The 19,365-nt window shown below is 38.1% G+C and overlaps 1 protein-coding gene across 4 annotated transcripts in view; it reads left to right on the forward strand.

The window, feature by feature from the left end:
• The first annotated feature begins 2,919 nt into the window (after positions 1-2,919).
• LOC134822637 (fibrocystin-L-like) overlaps positions 2,920-19,365 on the forward strand; it is a 72,743-nt gene continuing 56,297 nt past the window's right edge. For 2 of the 4 annotated variants that reach the window (XM_063833777.1, XM_063833776.1), the window contains exons 1-27: positions 2,920-2,997; positions 3,444-3,600; positions 3,873-3,940; positions 4,289-4,375; positions 4,486-4,630; positions 6,472-6,589; positions 7,131-7,327; positions 7,572-7,697; positions 8,372-8,442; positions 9,219-9,329; positions 9,469-9,559; positions 11,033-11,188; positions 11,314-11,461; positions 12,464-12,709; positions 12,945-13,068; positions 13,212-13,341; positions 13,594-13,678; positions 14,003-14,130; positions 14,410-14,514; positions 15,013-15,161; positions 15,395-15,433; positions 16,644-16,776; positions 17,023-17,113; positions 17,241-17,316; positions 17,542-17,673; positions 18,584-18,768; positions 18,997-19,102. In XM_063833777.1, coding sequence (XP_063689847.1) covers positions 2,943-2,997; positions 3,444-3,600; positions 3,873-3,940; positions 4,289-4,375; positions 4,486-4,630; positions 6,472-6,589; positions 7,131-7,327; positions 7,572-7,697; positions 8,372-8,442; positions 9,219-9,329; positions 9,469-9,559; positions 11,033-11,188; positions 11,314-11,461; positions 12,464-12,709; positions 12,945-13,068; positions 13,212-13,341; positions 13,594-13,678; positions 14,003-14,130; positions 14,410-14,514; positions 15,013-15,161; positions 15,395-15,433; positions 16,644-16,776; positions 17,023-17,113; positions 17,241-17,316; positions 17,542-17,673; positions 18,584-18,768; positions 18,997-19,102 — 3,259 coding nt within the window. In that variant the 5' untranslated portion in view covers positions 2,920-2,942. Of the gene's footprint in view, positions 2,998-3,443; positions 3,601-3,872; positions 3,941-4,288; positions 4,376-4,485; positions 4,631-6,471; positions 6,590-7,130; positions 7,328-7,571; positions 7,698-8,371; positions 8,443-9,218; positions 9,330-9,468; positions 9,560-11,032; positions 11,189-11,313; positions 11,462-12,463; positions 12,710-12,944; positions 13,069-13,211; positions 13,342-13,593; positions 13,679-14,002; positions 14,131-14,409; positions 14,515-14,739; positions 14,835-15,012; positions 15,162-15,394; positions 15,434-16,643; positions 16,777-17,022; positions 17,114-17,240; positions 17,317-17,541; positions 17,674-18,583; positions 18,769-18,996; positions 19,103-19,365 lie in introns of all 4 variants that reach the window. The other 2 variants (XM_063833779.1, XM_063833778.1) reach the window with 2 other exon arrangements.

Below are 19,365 nucleotides of genomic sequence, written 5' to 3' on the forward strand. Positions count from 1 at the left end.
TTGTTCTGAGGTAAAAATCCAAAAAAGTGGTAAAAATTTTGACTTTTTTGCTTGAAGTTTGAATAATTTTTTGCAGTTGTATTAAATCGACCCAAAAATAGTCACATCGTGTTTGCCTAAATTTTTCCTTTCCGAGAAGTACCCACTTCATATACTTTATCGAAGTTTGAATATTTTCACTCCGCAAGCGTTTTTGCCAAATTTTCGACGCGCACTACGCGCAAAAGCATTTAGTTGTTATCAATTGGCACCCGCGCGTTCATCATAAATTTCAAACAGCTATAACTCAGCGAGATTATGTCCGTTCTAGCTCATATTTTCACACTAAATAGAAAATAATGTGATCTTATTGCTGACAAAATATGAATATAATTACTCTATTTGCCTTAGAGTAATAGACTGTCAGAGTTTAAAACGCGCATTGGTATAGCACGTGACTAATAAGGCCAAATTTATACTTCTTAACATATTATCGATCCTTAGACATCATACTATTGTGTCCAATTAGCGGTTAGGTCTCTAAACTCGTAGCAGAAAACACGTCTTTTTGCCCGTAAGAGCCTCTACTAATTAAGTTATATAGTTAGAACTTTGTTTCCAGCTTATATTTATGTATCTTGTGGGAGAAGACTTCAAAACTTCTCCGAGAGTTTTGGTCTCTGCAATTAACATTGTGTTTTTTACAACTGAGCCTTTTTTCTTTATTTTTTCGTCACGTTCTTATCATAAAGTTTTTTTGTCCAAACATGCGATGAATCTTATGTTTTTTAAAAATATATGCAACGAAGTTGTAGTTTTTAAGGCAATTTTAATCAAGTGAACCTTATGGCATCAAAAATCAAATTTCACAAGGATACCGATGCCATTAGATGATGATTTTTTAAATTTCAAAATTCAAATAAATTTGATATCATCGATATTTAGCATAGTCGGTTCGTACGCACTTAACGCACTTTCAAAACCTCACACGAAACAAGTCAAAAATACGTACGAATAAATACCGTTTTTACTTTTTAGAAGATATCGAATATTCTATGAATAATAACATTTTTTCATTATCGATATATTTTAGAGATTTAAGAAGGGGGGAGTTATGAAAGTTATCCAGTTGTCTATAAGTATAAATTAGTATATATACCAGTAATTAGTATGTGACTCTAACAGCATGTACAGTGAGTGCACTACACAGCACAGATACTAGATCATAAGTAACATATAATATATAATATACAGTATACACAGATCCCTCTTCTACCATTACGTATTCCAGGATACCGTATAAACGGTATTCTGTAACGCATGTGTTGGAGCACTATGGCATGGTAGCTCTATACAACTGCATCCCTCGTATCTAGGCAACTGCATACCTCGTATCTAGGTTACTGCATACCTCGTGTCTATGCAGTAGGCCACTCCGTCTATTTAATTGTCTGTATTTCCCATTCAACTATTCAATGACTAGCTCGATGATTAATATTTAATAGTTTCATGGTTCCGTGTGATTCATCATGGATAAGTAGAAATTAAATTAATTTCTTCGTTCGTGGTGTGATCATGAGTTGGCTTACGTATTATATGGTTAGCTGTAGAAATACAGCTGCATAAAATTAAACATATAAGTAAAACGTTCGGATTAGCTGACTTTTTGTAGAATGCAAGCATTTTCCTACTTTCGGTATCCTGTTTGTGTACTTAAGGTTACCTTATATGGGCATCACGCGAAGTGCAATGAAGCCGCCTATGTAAAGATGTAAAGAGCAAATTTCCTTCTTTGAGTAGCCATTTCCTGTGCCGATCATATCGTGAGGCTATTTCCTTTTGTAGATCAATATTTTAGTTGTTGGTTTGAAACAAAACAAAACGTTCTGAGTTTTTCTAAAGTTTTTCTGCTGTCAAACCAAACGCTCTCTGCTGAAGTGTTTTTATTCTTTGTAATTTTTGTAGCAAGCATACGTTTATTCTTGTGACCTTGAAATGTGTGACTGTCAATATGATACTAGTCGCCTACCTTAAATAACAAATTGAACTTTCGTCCTTTTTTATTGTTGTTGATAAACATTTGAGCATTATAATTGCTGACATGCTTGTCCATTTTCCTATAATAAGCCAAAATTAGTTTGCGGTAAGGCAAATTTAACTCTACGTTCTACAGAAAACAAAAGAAAAAGAGAAATAAAGCTACAAAAGTTAAAGATACGCTTGTGACGTGAAATGATATCTAAACAGACACCCTATTGTTCTGTGAATCTGTACGTGCACGTTACCATGGTAACACGTGACAAACGTGACCCCCTCCTGTGTACGTGCACGCTACTCCCTCCTCATGTCACACAATGACTCTTAACAAACTGTCGCCCCTCCTCCTCCCCTCCTCCTCTGCTCTCTTTCATCAGACTAGCTACACAATATGTTCACCACTTGCACTGACACCGAGCAATGGTTTCCACTCTTGAAATCCACCACAATGGAGCGCTGAATATGGCGCCACTTATTTCTTGATTGCTTTGTATAATTGGTCCCATATTATTCACAAGCTGCGTTCTTCTGAGTATACTCCTCCAGCATCCTCCAGCCTCCTCACGTGATGCCCATATAAGGTAACCTCGTCCAGTCTCAAGCCGCAGCACTTTGTGTTTCTGAATCACTACTTGCGTCACAATGGCCATCTCTTTTAAACTTACCTCCACGGTCTGTAATATTACCTTTAGTTTCATATTGAAGTCGTGTGATTAGTAACACTTAAAACTTTTTATTTAGCGATCCTTTTTGGCTGATCGGCCATTTATAGCACTACATGTGAAATGTCTTATTCAAGATTTTCCATTACTTGTTATTTTTATTAGGGCTGGGAAAACTGGGTGACTTTTTGCTGCAGCGCAATTTGTATATGCTTCTTAATCACAGTTATATCTCAAGAAAGCAAAGTGATACAGAAGTTGCAAATGCGTTCAACCATCTGGATATGGTATATCCTTCTTCTCGGGAGCGCTGTAGCAGGTATTTTCATTACTAATTCCAACCTTTTCTTTGTTACATTTCACATTTTGAAACTAGTTAATCATCTGTGTCCACTGATAAACTTAGATTGAAGGTGCATAATATAATTTGATAAATTAAGGCAGTACCTTTGTTAACAAACTTGTTAAAGCATATACTAATGCCATCCCATAACTTCTATATGATGTTTCCAACGTTTTTTAGCAGGAACTGTATTCCTAATTCAAACCTTTTCTTTCTTATTACCAAACTCTTTTAATATCATAGCGGGTTGAATTATGACCGTTAAAATCTGACAATTTGAAGTCAGTTAATCTATCGACTGTTAAACTTAAAATAAATAGCTATATCAATGATGTTAAAAACTGATAAACTTATACACATAGTTGTATAATGTTGAAAACGTAATGTTTACCGATATAACTAACCTTTAGTACACTCCACAGAGCTCCAGTGTGAATGGGAGTACAAAGACAAAGCCTACTTGGGTGGCTGGGCTATCGGGATTACTCGAGCCCAGAAGTACCCTACTCTGGAGGAAGCTCAGAAAGTTTGTAAGACTCTTGGAGATAACTGTGGTGGGGTCACTTTCTGGGGCGGCGGGTAAGTTTATCAGTTTTCATTACTTTTCTTTGTGCGGTTCAATGTGTTTTTTTTTTCATGTGCCTTAAATTTGAGGAGCTTTTTAATTTATTCTATTAATGCTTTTCATGCAAACAAGTGAAAACAAATCTTTTATGTCATGTTTCCAGGGTTTGGACTGGAATTGCCCGCTTAAAGAACTTCCATCGCGTTACATTACATAATTTTCTCAATAAATGTAATAGATTTGTAGTGTTGTAATTAGTTTAAATTGAAAATATTCTATATTTCAGCTACACGTGCAGATCGAATAAAGTGTTTACAGCTCACGGCTCTGAGCAGAGTTGGCGTAAAACATGCAGTGAGAGCCTTTCTCTTTCTTTATTCCTAGTTTCTGTTTCTTTATTTCTAGTTAACAATTAACAGCTAATAGAGTGAAAATAGATATTATCATAATTTTACGACGATCCAGTAGTCACTTGATAATGTTTACATAAGGTGAAGCCTCGCTATGTTGTGATATTTGCGTGCCGTTTAATCCGTGGGAGTACTCTTTTGTACTACAAAACTACAAGATACTAACAATAACGATTAATAATTAAATATCATAGACAGCAATATAAATGTGGCAGTACTGTTAAACCGTATATCAGTGGTCGCACATCCTCAGACAGACTATAATGGTCTGACTTATAACACGTGTTTTCAGTGGGAGTGCCTCTGTTCAGAGTGGGCAGTATAACACCAACCAAAGGTAGCAGAGTTGGAGGCAGTCGCGTCACCATCAGCGGACAAGGTTAGAGATTATCATTTCCACGTCTATCTGATTTTCAGCTACATCTATGAAATAGTCAAAATAGTTTTTTTTTTTCGGTTTTTATGCTTTCTAAAAATCACACTCTGTAGGGTTCAGTACGAACCAGTTCGGGTATGATGACCCCTCCCTGGGGAACAAGGTAACATTCTACCACAAAGACGAGACCTACCCGGCCGTCCAGTGTCATGTCCAGACTTACTACACTTCCTCTACCAGAATCGTCTGTGATTTAGCGTAAGTTACACTATAGTCAGTAACCAATAGTAACCAACAGTAACCATAGTAACCAATGTGACTAACTAACGTGGTTAGTCACGTGATCACTGATAACATTTGAATACAGGATCCCAATATTGATCCTGTTCGAAGGTTTTCTCGGCTTGGCAGTTAGCCAAGTGTCAAGTTGGACAAGTGTCAAGTTGGACAAGTATCCCAAGTTGGACAAGTGCCAAATTGGACATGTGCCCCAAGTTGGACAAGTGTCCCAAGTGTTAATGAGTCATATTAACACTTTTATGAATTTTCTTAATGCCAAGAATATCTGAGAAACTTGAATCATTTCAATAAACAATCACCTCAACTGTTCGGGTACCCAAATATTAAAGTTAAAATATGATAATATGATTATCGACGGAGAATTAACACTTGCATCAATTGCCTTCTTGTCAAGCCAGGATGCCTTATTGTCTAGCCAGGATGAACTCAGAAACTTGAATCATTTCTGCTGTTAAACTTATTAAAACCCGCCTAATCGTTTAACAAAGCAACAAGGTGCCCTTATTGAAGTTTGGAGTACAATTATTGATAAATATTTTAGAGGAATGCACCTAATTGTTCACACATCTGCCGGTATTTATTGTTGGTATTTTATATTTTAATATTTACCGGGTTGTTTTTGATTTAGGCCAAAACATTACCTTCGGAAGCGGAAATTTGTCATAGGTGGTTGCTAAATCGTATTCGTGAGTTTAGAATGAAATTTTAATGGCAGAGATTAAATACCCAAATAAAAAGTCAAAAACATTTCATGTGTAACCGGAGCAAACAATTAATAAAATCTTGAACGATTGTAGCTATTTTGTCTCAAATCACATAGGCAGAGGAGACTACGTTAAGCTTACACTTGGAAGACGAAATAACTGATTTGTCATCCAATCGGGCTTGATAAATCCAGAAAATATGATACAAATGTGGTTAAACTCGTTTAATCAATTATCATCAGAAGCGAACTATTCGTTGTTTAAAACAACATTATAAATGTAAAACATTTTGTATATACCATTAAAGAGTCGAACTACATAGGTGAATAGGTAGGTAACTATTGAATGCTGGTCCACACACTTATATAGAAAGCAGCGAGGGACTTTTCTTTCTTAATTTGTGTTCACTAACGCGGCACTCATAAAAACAGGCACTCATAAAAACAGGCACTCAATAACACTGCACTCAATAACACGGCACTCAGTAACACGGCACTCAATAACACGGCACTCGATAACACGACACTCAATAACACGGCACTCAGTAACACTGCACTCAATAACACGGCACTCAATAACACGGCACTCAATAACACGGCACTCTATAACAAGGCACTCAATAACACGGCACTCAATAACACAGCGGCACTCATAAAAACAGGCACTCATAAAAACAGGCACTCAATAACACTACACTCAATAACACTACACTCAATAACACGGCACTCAGTAACACGGCACTCAATAACACGGCACTCGATAACACGGCACTCAATAACACGGCACTCAGTAACACTGCACTCAATAACACGGCACTCGATAACACGGCACTCAATAACACGGCACTCTATAACAAGGCACTCAATAACACGGCACTCAATAACACGGCACTCAATAACACAGCACTCGATAACACGGCACTCAATAACACGGCACTCTATAACACGGCACTCGATAACACATCACTCGATAACACGGCACTCGATAACACGGCACTCAATAACACGGCACTCAATAACACGGCACTCAATAACACGGCACTCAATAACACAGCACTCATAAAAACAGGCACTCAATAACACGGCACCCTCCCAGGAAGCCAGACGTGTACTGGAAAGACTATCTTGAGTACCGTATGAGGATCTCAGTGGACGGTACCTGGATGGATAGCACTGGTACTAACATCTACTGTGGAGGAGCCTGTACATACTACGTGAGTTTTACTAAGATATTTGGTGTTTAAGTTCTTTAGTTTTAGTTCTTTAGTTTTAGTTTTTTAGTTTTAGTTCTACAGTAACCTCCTTTCCTTTCTCCTAAAAATATTTTAAAAAGAAAAAATGTGTAGCTTAATATCACTTAATTCCTTCCGATAAGGTGATATTTGGTTGATCAATTTTAACCATTTACATTCCTACGTAAAAACATGGAAAAGTTGTATACCTTAGTCGGTAATATTATGGGGGGTCTAATTTGGTCCTTTTCGGGCCAAAGAACCATGTTTATAACAGTCCATATTTTTAACACCCATAATTTCCCCCCCCCCCCCCCCCCCCCCCATAATATTACCGACTAAGGTAACCATTGTTTCATTTCTCTTGACTTACCTCTCCCACTCCCCCCCACCCCCCATAATATTACCGACTAAGGTAACCATTGTTTCATTTCTCTTGACTTACCTCCCCCCCCCCCCCATAATATTACCGACTAAGGTAACATTGTTTAATTTCTCCTGACTTACCCCCCTCCTCCCCCAGTTCCACAAAGACAACTCCCCCTACATATCCTCCATCACTACAAGACACGTGGCAGCCGGCTCCGTCCTGACCATGACCGGCAGAATGTGGACTGATAACTTCGAGCCGAGTAACGAGGTGTCGAGTGGTAGTGACTACATTAAGAGGGTGTACCTGAACGCGTTTACTTGCGATACTAGTGACGACAGTGGCAACTCGTGAGTGGGGGTTACCTTTTTGGAACGACCTTTTCTATTTAGATACCGAATAGCTTTAAACTGTCAACTTCTCTCATTCTAAGTTCGGTTATACAATTTAAGTAATATATTATGCATATCATTAGGTTTTAATTTTTATTAATATCAGTACTGAGAACACTTCACTGAATAGCCATTGTTTGGTTTAATGTAGCACTTTTACTCGTTATTGTCACACAAAAGTAAGTATTACGTATATTCCCAGGTACGGAACAGATCTTGTTAAGGATGGTAACGGTGATGACACCAGTACAGGTAGTCTCATGTGCAAATCAGAGAGTCCAGGTGCCACCAGCTACCGGCCCTCCTTCCTCCACTCTAAATGGGGCAGGTAATGGTAACCTAGTAACCTAGTAACCTAGTAACCTAGTAACCTAGTAACCTAGTAACCTAGTAACCTAGTAACCTAGTAACCTAGTAACCTAGTAACCAGCTACCGGCCCTCCTTCCTCCACTCTAAATGGGGCAGGTAATGGTAACCTAGTAACCTAGTAACGTAGTAACCTAGTAACCTAGTAACCTAGTAACCTAGTAACCTAGTAACCTAGTAACCTAGTAACCTAGTAACCAGCTACCGGCCCTCCTTCCTCCACTCTAAATGGGGCAGGTAATGGTAACCTAGTAACGTAGTAACCTAATAACCTAGTAACCTAGTAACCTAGTAACCTAGTAACCTAGTAACCTAGTAACCTAGTAACCTAGTAACCAGCTACCGGCCCTCCTTCCTCCACTCTAAATGGGGCAGGTAATGGTAACCTAGTAACCTAGTAACGTAGTAACCTAGTAACCTAGTAACCTAGTAACCTAGTAACCTAATAACCTAGTAACCTAGTAACCAGCTACCGGCCCTCCTTCCTCCACTCTAAATGGGGCAGGTAATGGATACTGGAAATCTTTAAGATCTTTAAGTTTGATATAATCTGACTATTAGTTTTCCATTAGTGAACCAAAATATACTTGAAAATTATGAGACAATTTTTTCAAGTGCTTCTCTTCCATTATCAGATCCGAAGTACGAAATAATGTGAACAGAGTTGATGCTTACATGCAGAAATATGCTTTTCAGACTTACAACGGTATGTAAAATCCGGATTGGGGTATTGTTTATGAGTCGCATGGCTGCAATGTATTCTTGTGTAAATTTGTATTGATCCCGTTTGATGCGACAAGGATTCCTTCCCTCATAAGAGTATTTTTCCTTGTCGCATCAAACGGGATCAATACAAATTTACACAAGAATATATTACAACGGTATGTGTTGGTGAGATTCGTAAAATCATAATTAATCTAGTGAAGGTCCAAATCACGAATGTCATATCGTGACATTTATTATACGACGTGTCCATGGAAACTCACTAAATAAAGACAAGTTGCTGCCATAATTTTAATGTATGATTGATTTTCTGTAAGCTAGAGCGCGTTTGTAAGTCATGTTTCTCATCATAAGTATATCAACTTATCAATGACGAGTTAACTTTCCGACTGCACACAAATCATTCATCACTAACGAATCTAAAGATGATCTAAACCAATTAGATTCTAGATCTAAGTCGTATTACTTTTATTAATGCTTTTCAAACAAAGTTACAACGAATTCTTCATGTCGTGCATCCTGGGTTTGGACAGGATATGCCCGCTTAAAATATTTCCATCACGTTATACATTACATAATTCTCAATAAATGTAATAGATTTGAAGTGTTGTAATTAGTTTAAAACTCTCAGAAATACCCATTTTGAGCAAGATGAATCCAATGAGCCGTATTGTCCCGTAAAACCTGAAGTAATTTATCAATATTATAAAACCTAAACACGCTATAAGTGTGATAACCTTATTTTCACATCTACTTCAGTGTTGAAGAGTGTGAGCCCAAGTGAGGGCAGTACTAGCGGAGGAACGAAAATAACAATCACCAGTGAACACGTGGTCGGACCTGTCTCTAACATTGCTGCGGAAGTCGGAGGTAATCTTGCTACTTCATTTTCACATTCAAGACAGGAAAGAAAAAATGGTGTATAGCTGTGTTTATAATCCTACACAATTTGAGATTACTGGTTATAAACATTGCTGAGTAGCCGTATAACGAATAATACCACCCCCAGGTGATGACTGTAAGGTTGAGTCCTTCACATCAGACCAGATAGTGTGCTCCACACCTGCAAAACAGGACAAAACCGTCTACCCTGGAAACAGGTCTGTTAATTTACCTAACTTTTCTTTATAAAAACCCTGGAAACAGGTCTGCTAATTTACCTAACTTTTATTTATCATTTGTTTATAAAAACGCTGGTTATGGTTTAGTCAGAATAAAAACCGTTTGTCACAAGTAAAACCTACAAAATATGGTGATGGAAGGTCTGTTAACATGACATCAGTTCTGTATTCTCACAACATTAGTTACTGTAGAAAAAATAAAATGGCCAATAAATAAGTAATAAATGGTAGTTTTAAAATGTACTGTTTAGATATAGTCTTCTGGTCGGTGCCCGCCTCAAACCATGCAGTGCATCCATTGACTATTCCATATCAGTATATCACTATGACCTTGCAGTTAAAGAAAAATAGAATGGTAGGTTCATCAGAAAATCTATATAAAGGTATCACAGACCCCCTCCCCCCCCCCGTCACTACCTCCAAACCTCATCCACTTCTACCTGAGTTGTGAGATAATAGACTCGCTTAGTCACATACGTCACACATACGTCACATTGTTCCTGTGACGCAACCCCCTTTCACATTATTTCGGAATCTGAAAGGGGGTTGCAAGCCCCCTCCCCCTCCCGTCAGCCCCAAACCTCATCCATTACGAACCACTTCGCAAATGCAATGAGTTGTGCGATGATAGACTTGCTTAGTCACATACGTCACACGCTAAGTCACAAACGTCACACGCTAAGTCCTTACTCCTTACGTCACAGTTCACTGTTAAGCCACCGTGGTTAAGGAGTTGGGAATGGTTCCTCCTTTGATGTGCAAACTGTTAGACAAATTAGATCACTGTTTTAGCATCACATACATATTAGCATCACATACAGATTACAGAATAGCATCACAGATCCGGGACTCTACGGCGTGAGACTTTAACCCTAACCCTAACCCTTACCCTAACCCTTACCCTAACCCTAACCCTAACCCTAACCCTAAACCTAACCCTAACCCTAAACCTAACCCTAATCCTAATCCTAACCCTAACCCTAACCCTAACCCTAACCCTAACCCTAACCCTAACCCTAACCCTAACCCTAACCCTAATCCTAACCCTAACCCTAACCCTAACCGGAACCCTAACCCTAACCCGTTAGTTAATGCAACTCTTCAGCTTTTCAGGAGTGCATCCACTCCTGTATAGTACATAGTATAGCTATAATGTTTTGAACACGAAGGGAAACACACAACGTAAGGCTCGAAATCATTAGAGCCTGTAAAAACATTTAATTTTAAGATAAGCACTCTATCAAGTAAAATTCATATTATATAATCATCATAGTTTATTAAATCAAACGTAAAATAGTATCTTATATTTGATCCTTCGAACAGCTGTTGAGCAATGAAACGCAAACATAATCTTAGCAAAATGAGTATAGCTGTATTACAGCTTTACAGGGGCTGGTAATAACAATAAGCTAATAAGCAACTGAATCGAAAGTGAAATATAGCTTATCCCAGGGGCGTGACTGTGGAGTACTGGGCAAAGGAGAGCAACAAATCAACAAGTGATGCGCGGGGGCTCGACGTAGATCTGATCAGAGAGTTCAAACAGGACGCTGATAACTTCCTGTTTGAGAAATTACACATGGATTCCAGACCAGATTCCTTGAAAACGTGAGTAACATGGTTAGGTTATTCAAAAGTTTTGATGGGCATTTGGACACCACAAATAGGAGGAATTCTTTCTTGTATGAAATTAAACATCCCTGAACCTGAGTGACAAAATGTATTTTTTTTAGTATAACCGGTGATAACACGGATGAGCCGTACTACGTCCGAGCCAAGTTCTTCCTCAACATCCAAGAAACAGATATGTACGGCTTCCACATGATCTCTGATCACAGTGGTAAACTGTATGTCAGCACAGATGATGACCCTGCTAACGCTGTAAGTTACTTATCAGCAAGCTCTTCCTTTATTACCTACTGAATCACTGGCTGTACCGTTATATAAGCTTTGTAGCTTTATGCCTGATGGATATTGATAAAACTAATACACGAGGGCCGGAGAGACCGGGAGAATCATAGTTTTTTATTTAATACTTTTCATATTTTACATAAATTATCATAAAACTAGAACCATTCTAAAATGGAAGTGCCATGAGAAGGTGGTGTTCGTGAGAAGTGTGATTGCTTGCGGAGATGTAATGTATACTATGTAATGTATAATATTAGGTGATAAGATAGTGGTAGAAATAAGAAGGTAATGGTACGATAGAAGAAATGTAGAACATAGAGATAAGGATCTTGATAAAACTGATACAAGAGAGTAAGAATGCTAGTTCCTCTGCATGACTATCCTTCATCACAGGTACTGCTAGCAGAGTGTGCAAATGCACAAAACAACTGGAACCTAGTAACATAGTAACCTAGTAACCTAGTAACTTAGTAACCTAGTAACCTAGTAACCTAGTAACCTAGTAACATAGTAACCTAGTAACCTAGTAACCTAGTAACCTAGTAACCTAGTAACTATCCTTCATCACAGGTACTGCTAGCAGAGTGTGCAAATGCACAAAACAACTGGAACCTAGTAACCTAGTAACCTAGTAACCTAGTAACCTAGTAACCTAGTAACCAAGTAACCTAGTAAACTAGTAACCTAGTAACCTAGTAACCTAGTAACCTAGTAACCTAGTAACCTAGTAACCAAGTAACCTAGTAAACTAGTAACCTAGTAACCTAGTAACCTAGTAACCTAGTAACCTAGTAACTATCCTTCATCACAGGTACTGCTAGCAGAGTGTACAAATGCACAAAACAACTGGAACCTAGTAACCTAGTAACCTATTAACCTATTAACCTATTAACCTAGTAAACTAGTAACATAGTATCCTAGTAACCTAGTAACTTAGTAACCTAGTAACCTAGTAACTATCCTTCATCACAGGTACTGCTAGCAGAGTGTACAAATGCACAAAACAACTGGAACACCCGGCAAACAGACGTCAACATAACCCTGGAAGCTGGTAAAATTTACTACGTAGAATTTGTTGGGGTTATGTGGAACTTTGGTCAGGACTTTGGGGTGGGAATGACGAAGAAGAACACCCCTTATCAGACATATGATGTGGATATCAGCAAGAAGGAATACCCGTACTGGTACTGGAAACAGACCTACAGTGATGAGATTCAGGTAAGGGGTCTAGTTACTATAGCAATACTGTTGTTACTACAATAACACTCTGGTTACTATAGCAACACTATAACAGTGATGAGATTCAGGTAAGGGTCGCCCGTTTAGTTCAGAGAGGATGATTATAGATCATCCTATGTATATGCTTATCTACCCCCCACCCCCCCCCCCCCCCCCCCCTAATGTGAAAAGGTAAAAATATGGTCGGATAGTTCATCTAACCGAATAACTGCAGGTGATAAACCTGGGAGAGCTAATCACAAAACCGGAGACTGGATTCAAGCTGAAGATAGGGGAGAGAGAAACCTCAGAACTCTACGCCTCCTCTACTGCTGCACAGATATCTGCTGCTATCATCGGTAAGGGAACATGAAGATTGAAGCTAATTTGGGTTTAGAAATAAGGTCCAGTCCTTCTAAATTTATAAATTTAGACATATCAGACATAAAAGACTGATATGCAAATTCTGGTAGATTTTCCCAACTTCTAAACCACCGCCCAGATACTGCGGTATACAAGTGTCCGACACTAGACTCAGCAGACAGCTGGTACAGCGTTGACTTTGAGAACGGGGATATGAGCTACACGGGTGGCTGGGCTCGCAACTACATTGAGCCTTACTGTGGCCGATGGTGTGTTCAAAGATACATATTATTTCTTGATTATGTCCAAAGATACATATTATTTCTTGATTATGTCCAAAGATACATATTATTTCTTGATTATGTCCATTGTACAAAGATACATATTATTTCTTGATTATGTTCAAAGATACATATTATTTCTTGATTATGTGCAGATGATTTTAATTTTTATTTTGAGTATTAATTGTGGATGAACCTATTAATTTCACTCTAATAACTAATAGTAACTCCTTACCTCAGGGTTGCTGTGAACAGTTGGGCTATTTTCCATGTGAAGTACGAGAAGCAGGTCTACGAGTGGGACCTCTCTAAGGGATACAAACATGTATGTTAGTGTATGTTATTGTAGGTTAATGTATGTTATTCAAGATCAGCTCCATGTTGTATGTTATTGTATGTTTATGTATGTTAATGTATGTTATTCAAGATCAGCTCCTTACTTCGGTCTTTTCAATGTTTGAGTTTCAAGGCGGTTCCCAAAACTAGACTCTGCTATCTGCATATTATACAATTCTTAAAAGTCCTTCGCGTCGTTTTTTAGTTCTTACTTCGTTATAACTTCCCTAACTTGATCAGTTACAGTTTAATAAACGCATGTTTAAATAACATCAAACACATGCCCCTTCATAAACAAATCTGTTTATTTCAGCTTTGTTTTGGTCTGATGACCAAACAGCCGCGTGTTACCCTCTACTATGAGCTGGACTATGAGGACAGTAACTTTAACTGGAAGAGACAAGGTTTCTGGAGAGGTAGCAGCCAGGAAGAAACACCTGAGTAAGTTCTGAAATCACCATGACAACATTTCTAAATCAGTAATTTGATTTGGCAAAACTTCTATAAATAGTTAGGAGATCACAAACTGGTTTAGTAATACAATTTTTTTAAATAAATTTATAAATAGTTAGGAGCTCCCAAGCGGCAAGCAGGTTAGTACAGTAAACCACAATATTCCACGACTCATGTTCCCATTCCCCAAAACTCCGCGGTAAATCGGGGTTTTACTGTATGTAGTTCTCTGCAGCTTCTGTTTTTGATTCATTAAACATACTTCAGACTGCAAGACAATGATGGAACATGGAAATATAACTGTATAGACTTTGAAAAGAGGGTAAAGGAGATTGATGCCGATCTTTGGGATTCCAGAATAGGCAATCGCAAGTAAGTTAGAACATGAAGCCTTTTCAAAGAGTCCACTGTCCAAGCTAGGATCTTACAGCAAGTTTCTGGTTCTGAGTAAATTTTCCTTCTTACCGTACTTTTATAGCTAGTAAAAATCTGTCGGAGAAGTTCTGATTCTTTCTCAAAAACAGTAAAATTAACCTTACTTTCCTTACACCACCACTGAATCCAGACATTCCAAATTAACCTTACTCCGAATTATAGATGGAAAATAAGGAGGGTATTGCTTGGCGTTGATCAGGGGAAATACGGAAGTTATTACACCGACTCGCTGAGAATCGTCCGAACCCCAGTAACAGGTGTGTGGGTTTAAGAGCTGCGGATGATGTGCTGCTAATATAAATTCAAATGGATTGGATGGATCTAACCGTATAAATTCCATCGGCCCATTCAATCTGGAGAGTTTATATGGTGGCGCATCATCCAACTCCATAATAATCTATGTTATTTTAATACGTTATACACGACCCATACCAGATGGAAGGTAAGAAGAGTGGAACTAGGCTGGGAACAAGAGAACGGTTTGAAGAGGAACCGGGGAGCATGTAAGAAGTGGATGGAGACCATGCAGGATGGGGCCTGTATTTACATTGATGCTATCAGGATCCTACGGTCTGACGTCACAGGTCCTTATTCGCACGTGTCTTCACTGCCTTATATGGTAGTGTTACTATGGTAACACTACCATGTAAGGTAATATAATAATAGGTCCATATTCACGTGTCTTCTCTATAGACTCTCCCCTAAGATTATGTGTCATTAGTTTCAAATCTTCTTCGTTGAAATAAAAAACCTGATTTATTCGTGCCTTGATTAATAGTTTCAATTAATTGTTGATAAACGCTCCTAATTTCGATAGGAACCCGCTCTGGCAGAACGAAGCGATTAGTAAGAGAGGGTCAGTATAATCTGATTAAGTCGTGTTATTGAGTCTCATTTGATGATTCTTTCAAGAAAGTTTGTGATCATTCTGAATAGGTTCAGTGATGACAATGTTTTATTTAGTTTCATAAGAACATTGTCATCACTGTGTCTATTCAGAAAAAATCAGCAATTTTCTTGAAGTAATCCTGGTTGAAGTTGTGCATGATTGTCTTCTTCACCAATCGGTATCTGGCCGATGAATTCTCCTAGATTTTAACTTCTTGGTTTACTCTTCACACAATGATCAATCTTTGATTTACGCTCATGATCTTGATTTAAAAATCTGTTTTACGCCCACAGTGTCTTATCTTCGTTTTATAACCTTTCAACTCCGAAAAAACGTTGGTTAGCAACGAAATCTCTTGAAAACTGATTTACAGATTTCAGTAAGCCGCTCCCTCTCGTAGAAAAGGTTTTAGTTTCCTGTAGCGATTTGTTGATAAAAACATGTTCCTTTTAACAATGAATTTCGTTATTAAGTTTCCTCGCAAAGCATAGACCATTTTGCGCCTAAACATTATCTACTGGCAAGAATCGTGACTTTCTTGGTTGCTTCAGCGTCCGAGTATTGACGCGCTGTCTCCATATAACTAGAAGTCTATCAGCCATAAGTCCTCCCATTCTCCAGCGAAATGGGACAAGAATCATGACGGCCTTTTAACTGTTCTATAATCTATTTACTCTTTCATATCACTTCTCTTACTTTGTTTCACGGTTTCAACTTTGAATGATTGTTGTATGACCGAGTTGTGAGCAGTATTCTCACTTTCTGCGGGCTAAGTTAAACAGAAACCATTGTTGTACTTGGTATGCAGGAAGGTATGTATTGGAGCATGGCACGAGGAGGGAAGAGTTCAGGGTACTCTTACACACCTGAACTGAAACTGATTCTTTATCTATTATACATCTTTCTTGATTGAATTCTGTTATTTATTGTATAATCTCGCTCTAAACAATGTTGCGACGATTGTTTGGACCATCGACGCAAATGTTTGATTCAAAGCATCAGATTTGTTGGAAGATGTCTCTTGTCAAAAAAACAAACGTGATACAATTGATTTTTATTTTTATTTTTTCTCGAAAAACAATTTCTGTTTTCTTGTGAACCACCCCCTACCAGGATTGAGGCTCAAAACCTCAATAATAATATAACCTCTCAAAACCTCTAACACAAACAATCTCAGAGATTGCCCGAGTGAAAGGTTTCGCTCTAGACGGTCAGGGACTGTTGGAAGCAGCTACCGTAAAGGTAACTGATTACTGTGCTGACGGCGCTGATTGTACCACTGAGAGGACTGATGAAGCTACGGAGAGGAAGTTAGTTGCCAGCTGATATTTAATTTAATTTAATTTAATTAGTTTCATTTATCATTCATTATTCATTTAATTGGTCTTTATATTGCTTAAAATAAGTGTTATTTATAAAATGGCGTGTTTATTTATCTGTGAAAGTTCGTTAGTATTTGGATTGAAGTACATTTTGTGAATGTAGGAGTGCATGCCTTATACCATCTCAACTTTTTAACACTTTTATTTCAAAATTTAAAAAAATCATGATTTAAGGTGGGAGATAAAGATGAAGACTTACGAATGTGCTTACAACTTTCCGCTAATAGGGATAGCTGGCAAATCAGAGACAGTAGTTAAGAAAGATGTAAGTACAGTTTGAGTTTCAGGCTCAACGTTATATCTTTATATGTTCAATCAGTTTCCTTTTCATAAAGTCATTAGCACTTTCCATCATATTTTAATTTGTATTGACATTCCAAAAAACTTTTTAGACAGAGTCCACGTACACTGTGGGCGGAAAAACAGTTAATATTTTGAGAGAAGCAGCCATTACTCCAGATTTGCAAGGTCAGTGATTCTTTACGGGTTAAAGAGGTGAATTTGTTTACAAACATGTATCACCTCTTCAACCCGTCTAACAGGGGCTTAATATTAAAGTAAACAAATGTGTTTCAACTCCTTGTGAGTATCCACATCTATTGTTAGTTTTATTTTATGTGTATGCTCAGTATGAATAATGATACTTCTCCTTGATCAGCTATAAACAAGACCTGAATTATCCCCATTTTACAGGTACATTTGACGTTACCATCGATGGGACCACCCATACCAACATTGATGTCCAAATACACCCTCAAGCCTTCCTAGACATAATTAATAGAAATGGGGACTACTCCCAGGCCCATAAATGGGGCTCCTGTTATGGTATGAGAATTTGATATCATGTTACAGGGTACGGTCCAGAATTAAGTACCCAAAACCAGTCACCCGGAGTGCGAAAACTAAGGCTTAATCTAAAGGCCTATGTTATCTAAGTTATTTTTAATGGGTACTTAATTTTGGACCGCTCTGTTTACTAAGTTAAGTTTTGTTTACATTCGACTGTTCGATTACAGGAACGTTTGATTTGACTATTGACGGACACACATATGAAAAGATAGATGTGCACAGTTCTAGTAGTGCTTTGTTGGAAATAGTAAGGCAAGGTGGTGAATACTACAGAATCCACAAATGGGGGAATTGTTACGGTAAGGGATCCCCATCGTCTGAACGCCTGCTGAGCACATCATCATCAGGGCGCACTTTTATACACACCTGCTAAGCCGTTTTAAGCTGGCGAAATTCAATACACTTACCACTTGAATATCTCTTGTGAAACACAAGGTTTTATCTTGTGACTTAATTCATTCACAAGCCTGACAGCGCTAGATGCAGCTTGAATTCACTCAATAGATAAACTTCTTTAGACCCTCTGCTGTGTAAAGAAGGACTGTTCAATGTTCATCTGGAAGGTGCTTCATCTAGTGCTACAGCAATATTAAATATTATTAAAAATAAACATAAAATACCTGCTGAGCAGTTTTAAGCTGGGGAGGGTTTTCTTGCGCTGGATAGCAAAAGAGTATCAGGGAATATGCTGTTTTTACAGGGTCGCTGATCCAGGGGTTTCAAGCACTTTCTTTAAAATCTTTCATTATTTTGGAACTGAATAAATAATTTATGCAGCTGATAGGATATTATTTAGCAAGAGCATGTAAATACTAATAGTATGTATCATGCTACCATTCCGTTAGACCGAATAAACAATCCATTAAAAGTACTCTTAACCCCCCAGAGAGACACTGGCGGCTGGAGAGGAAGTACTCGGGACATCACGGCTGGCACAGTGTGGACAGCACCAATGTGGTGGGGGTTGGCGAGGTTCAAACGTTTGTTATCTTCAAAGATAACGAGCGGGGAGGTCTGGTCATGACTCCGTTATATGGGGACTGGCTCAGAACCGCGAACTCTAAACCTCAGGTGAGCTTCACACTTTCACAGCTGTTATACATTTAGATGTTTTGAAACAGTGCATGTTCAATATATTATAATGAAACCAAAACCATCGTGGTACCACAAGATAACGCGTGATAATTCAAAATAACGCGTGATAATTCAAAATAACGCGTGATAATTCAAAATAACGCGTGATAATTACCTCTTCACCAACTGTTCAGTAAAGAGACCACCTGACTATCTCTTTTGTAGGTATCAGTGAAGGTGAACGGTGTGAGTGCGTTCTGTAACGGAACGTGCGACTACACAACAAGTGACGCTAACACTCCAACAGTCGCGTCCCTCACTCCAACCAGTGGTAGGTAACCTAGCAACCAGTGGTTTGTGATATTATTATATAGTTATATTACTACAACTATTGCTATAAAGCTATATAGTAAACAGTTTTTATTAGAACGGAGTTTAAAACTTACTATTAACTAACTACCAGTATCAGTTTTTATTTTGTGATTATGCTCTTTTGCATCCAAATACAAATACACTTCTAAAATACAGTAAAATATGGAAGTAGTTTATAATTTTACCTTTGCATGAGCTTTAAAATACAGTAAAATATGGAAG

Source organism: Bolinopsis microptera, chromosome 11 (assembly GCF_026151205.1).
Source record: "Bolinopsis microptera isolate Bmic1 chromosome 11, MBARI_Bmic_1.0, whole genome shotgun sequence".
Lineage (NCBI taxonomy): Eukaryota > Metazoa > Ctenophora > Tentaculata > Lobata > Bolinopsidae > Bolinopsis > Bolinopsis microptera.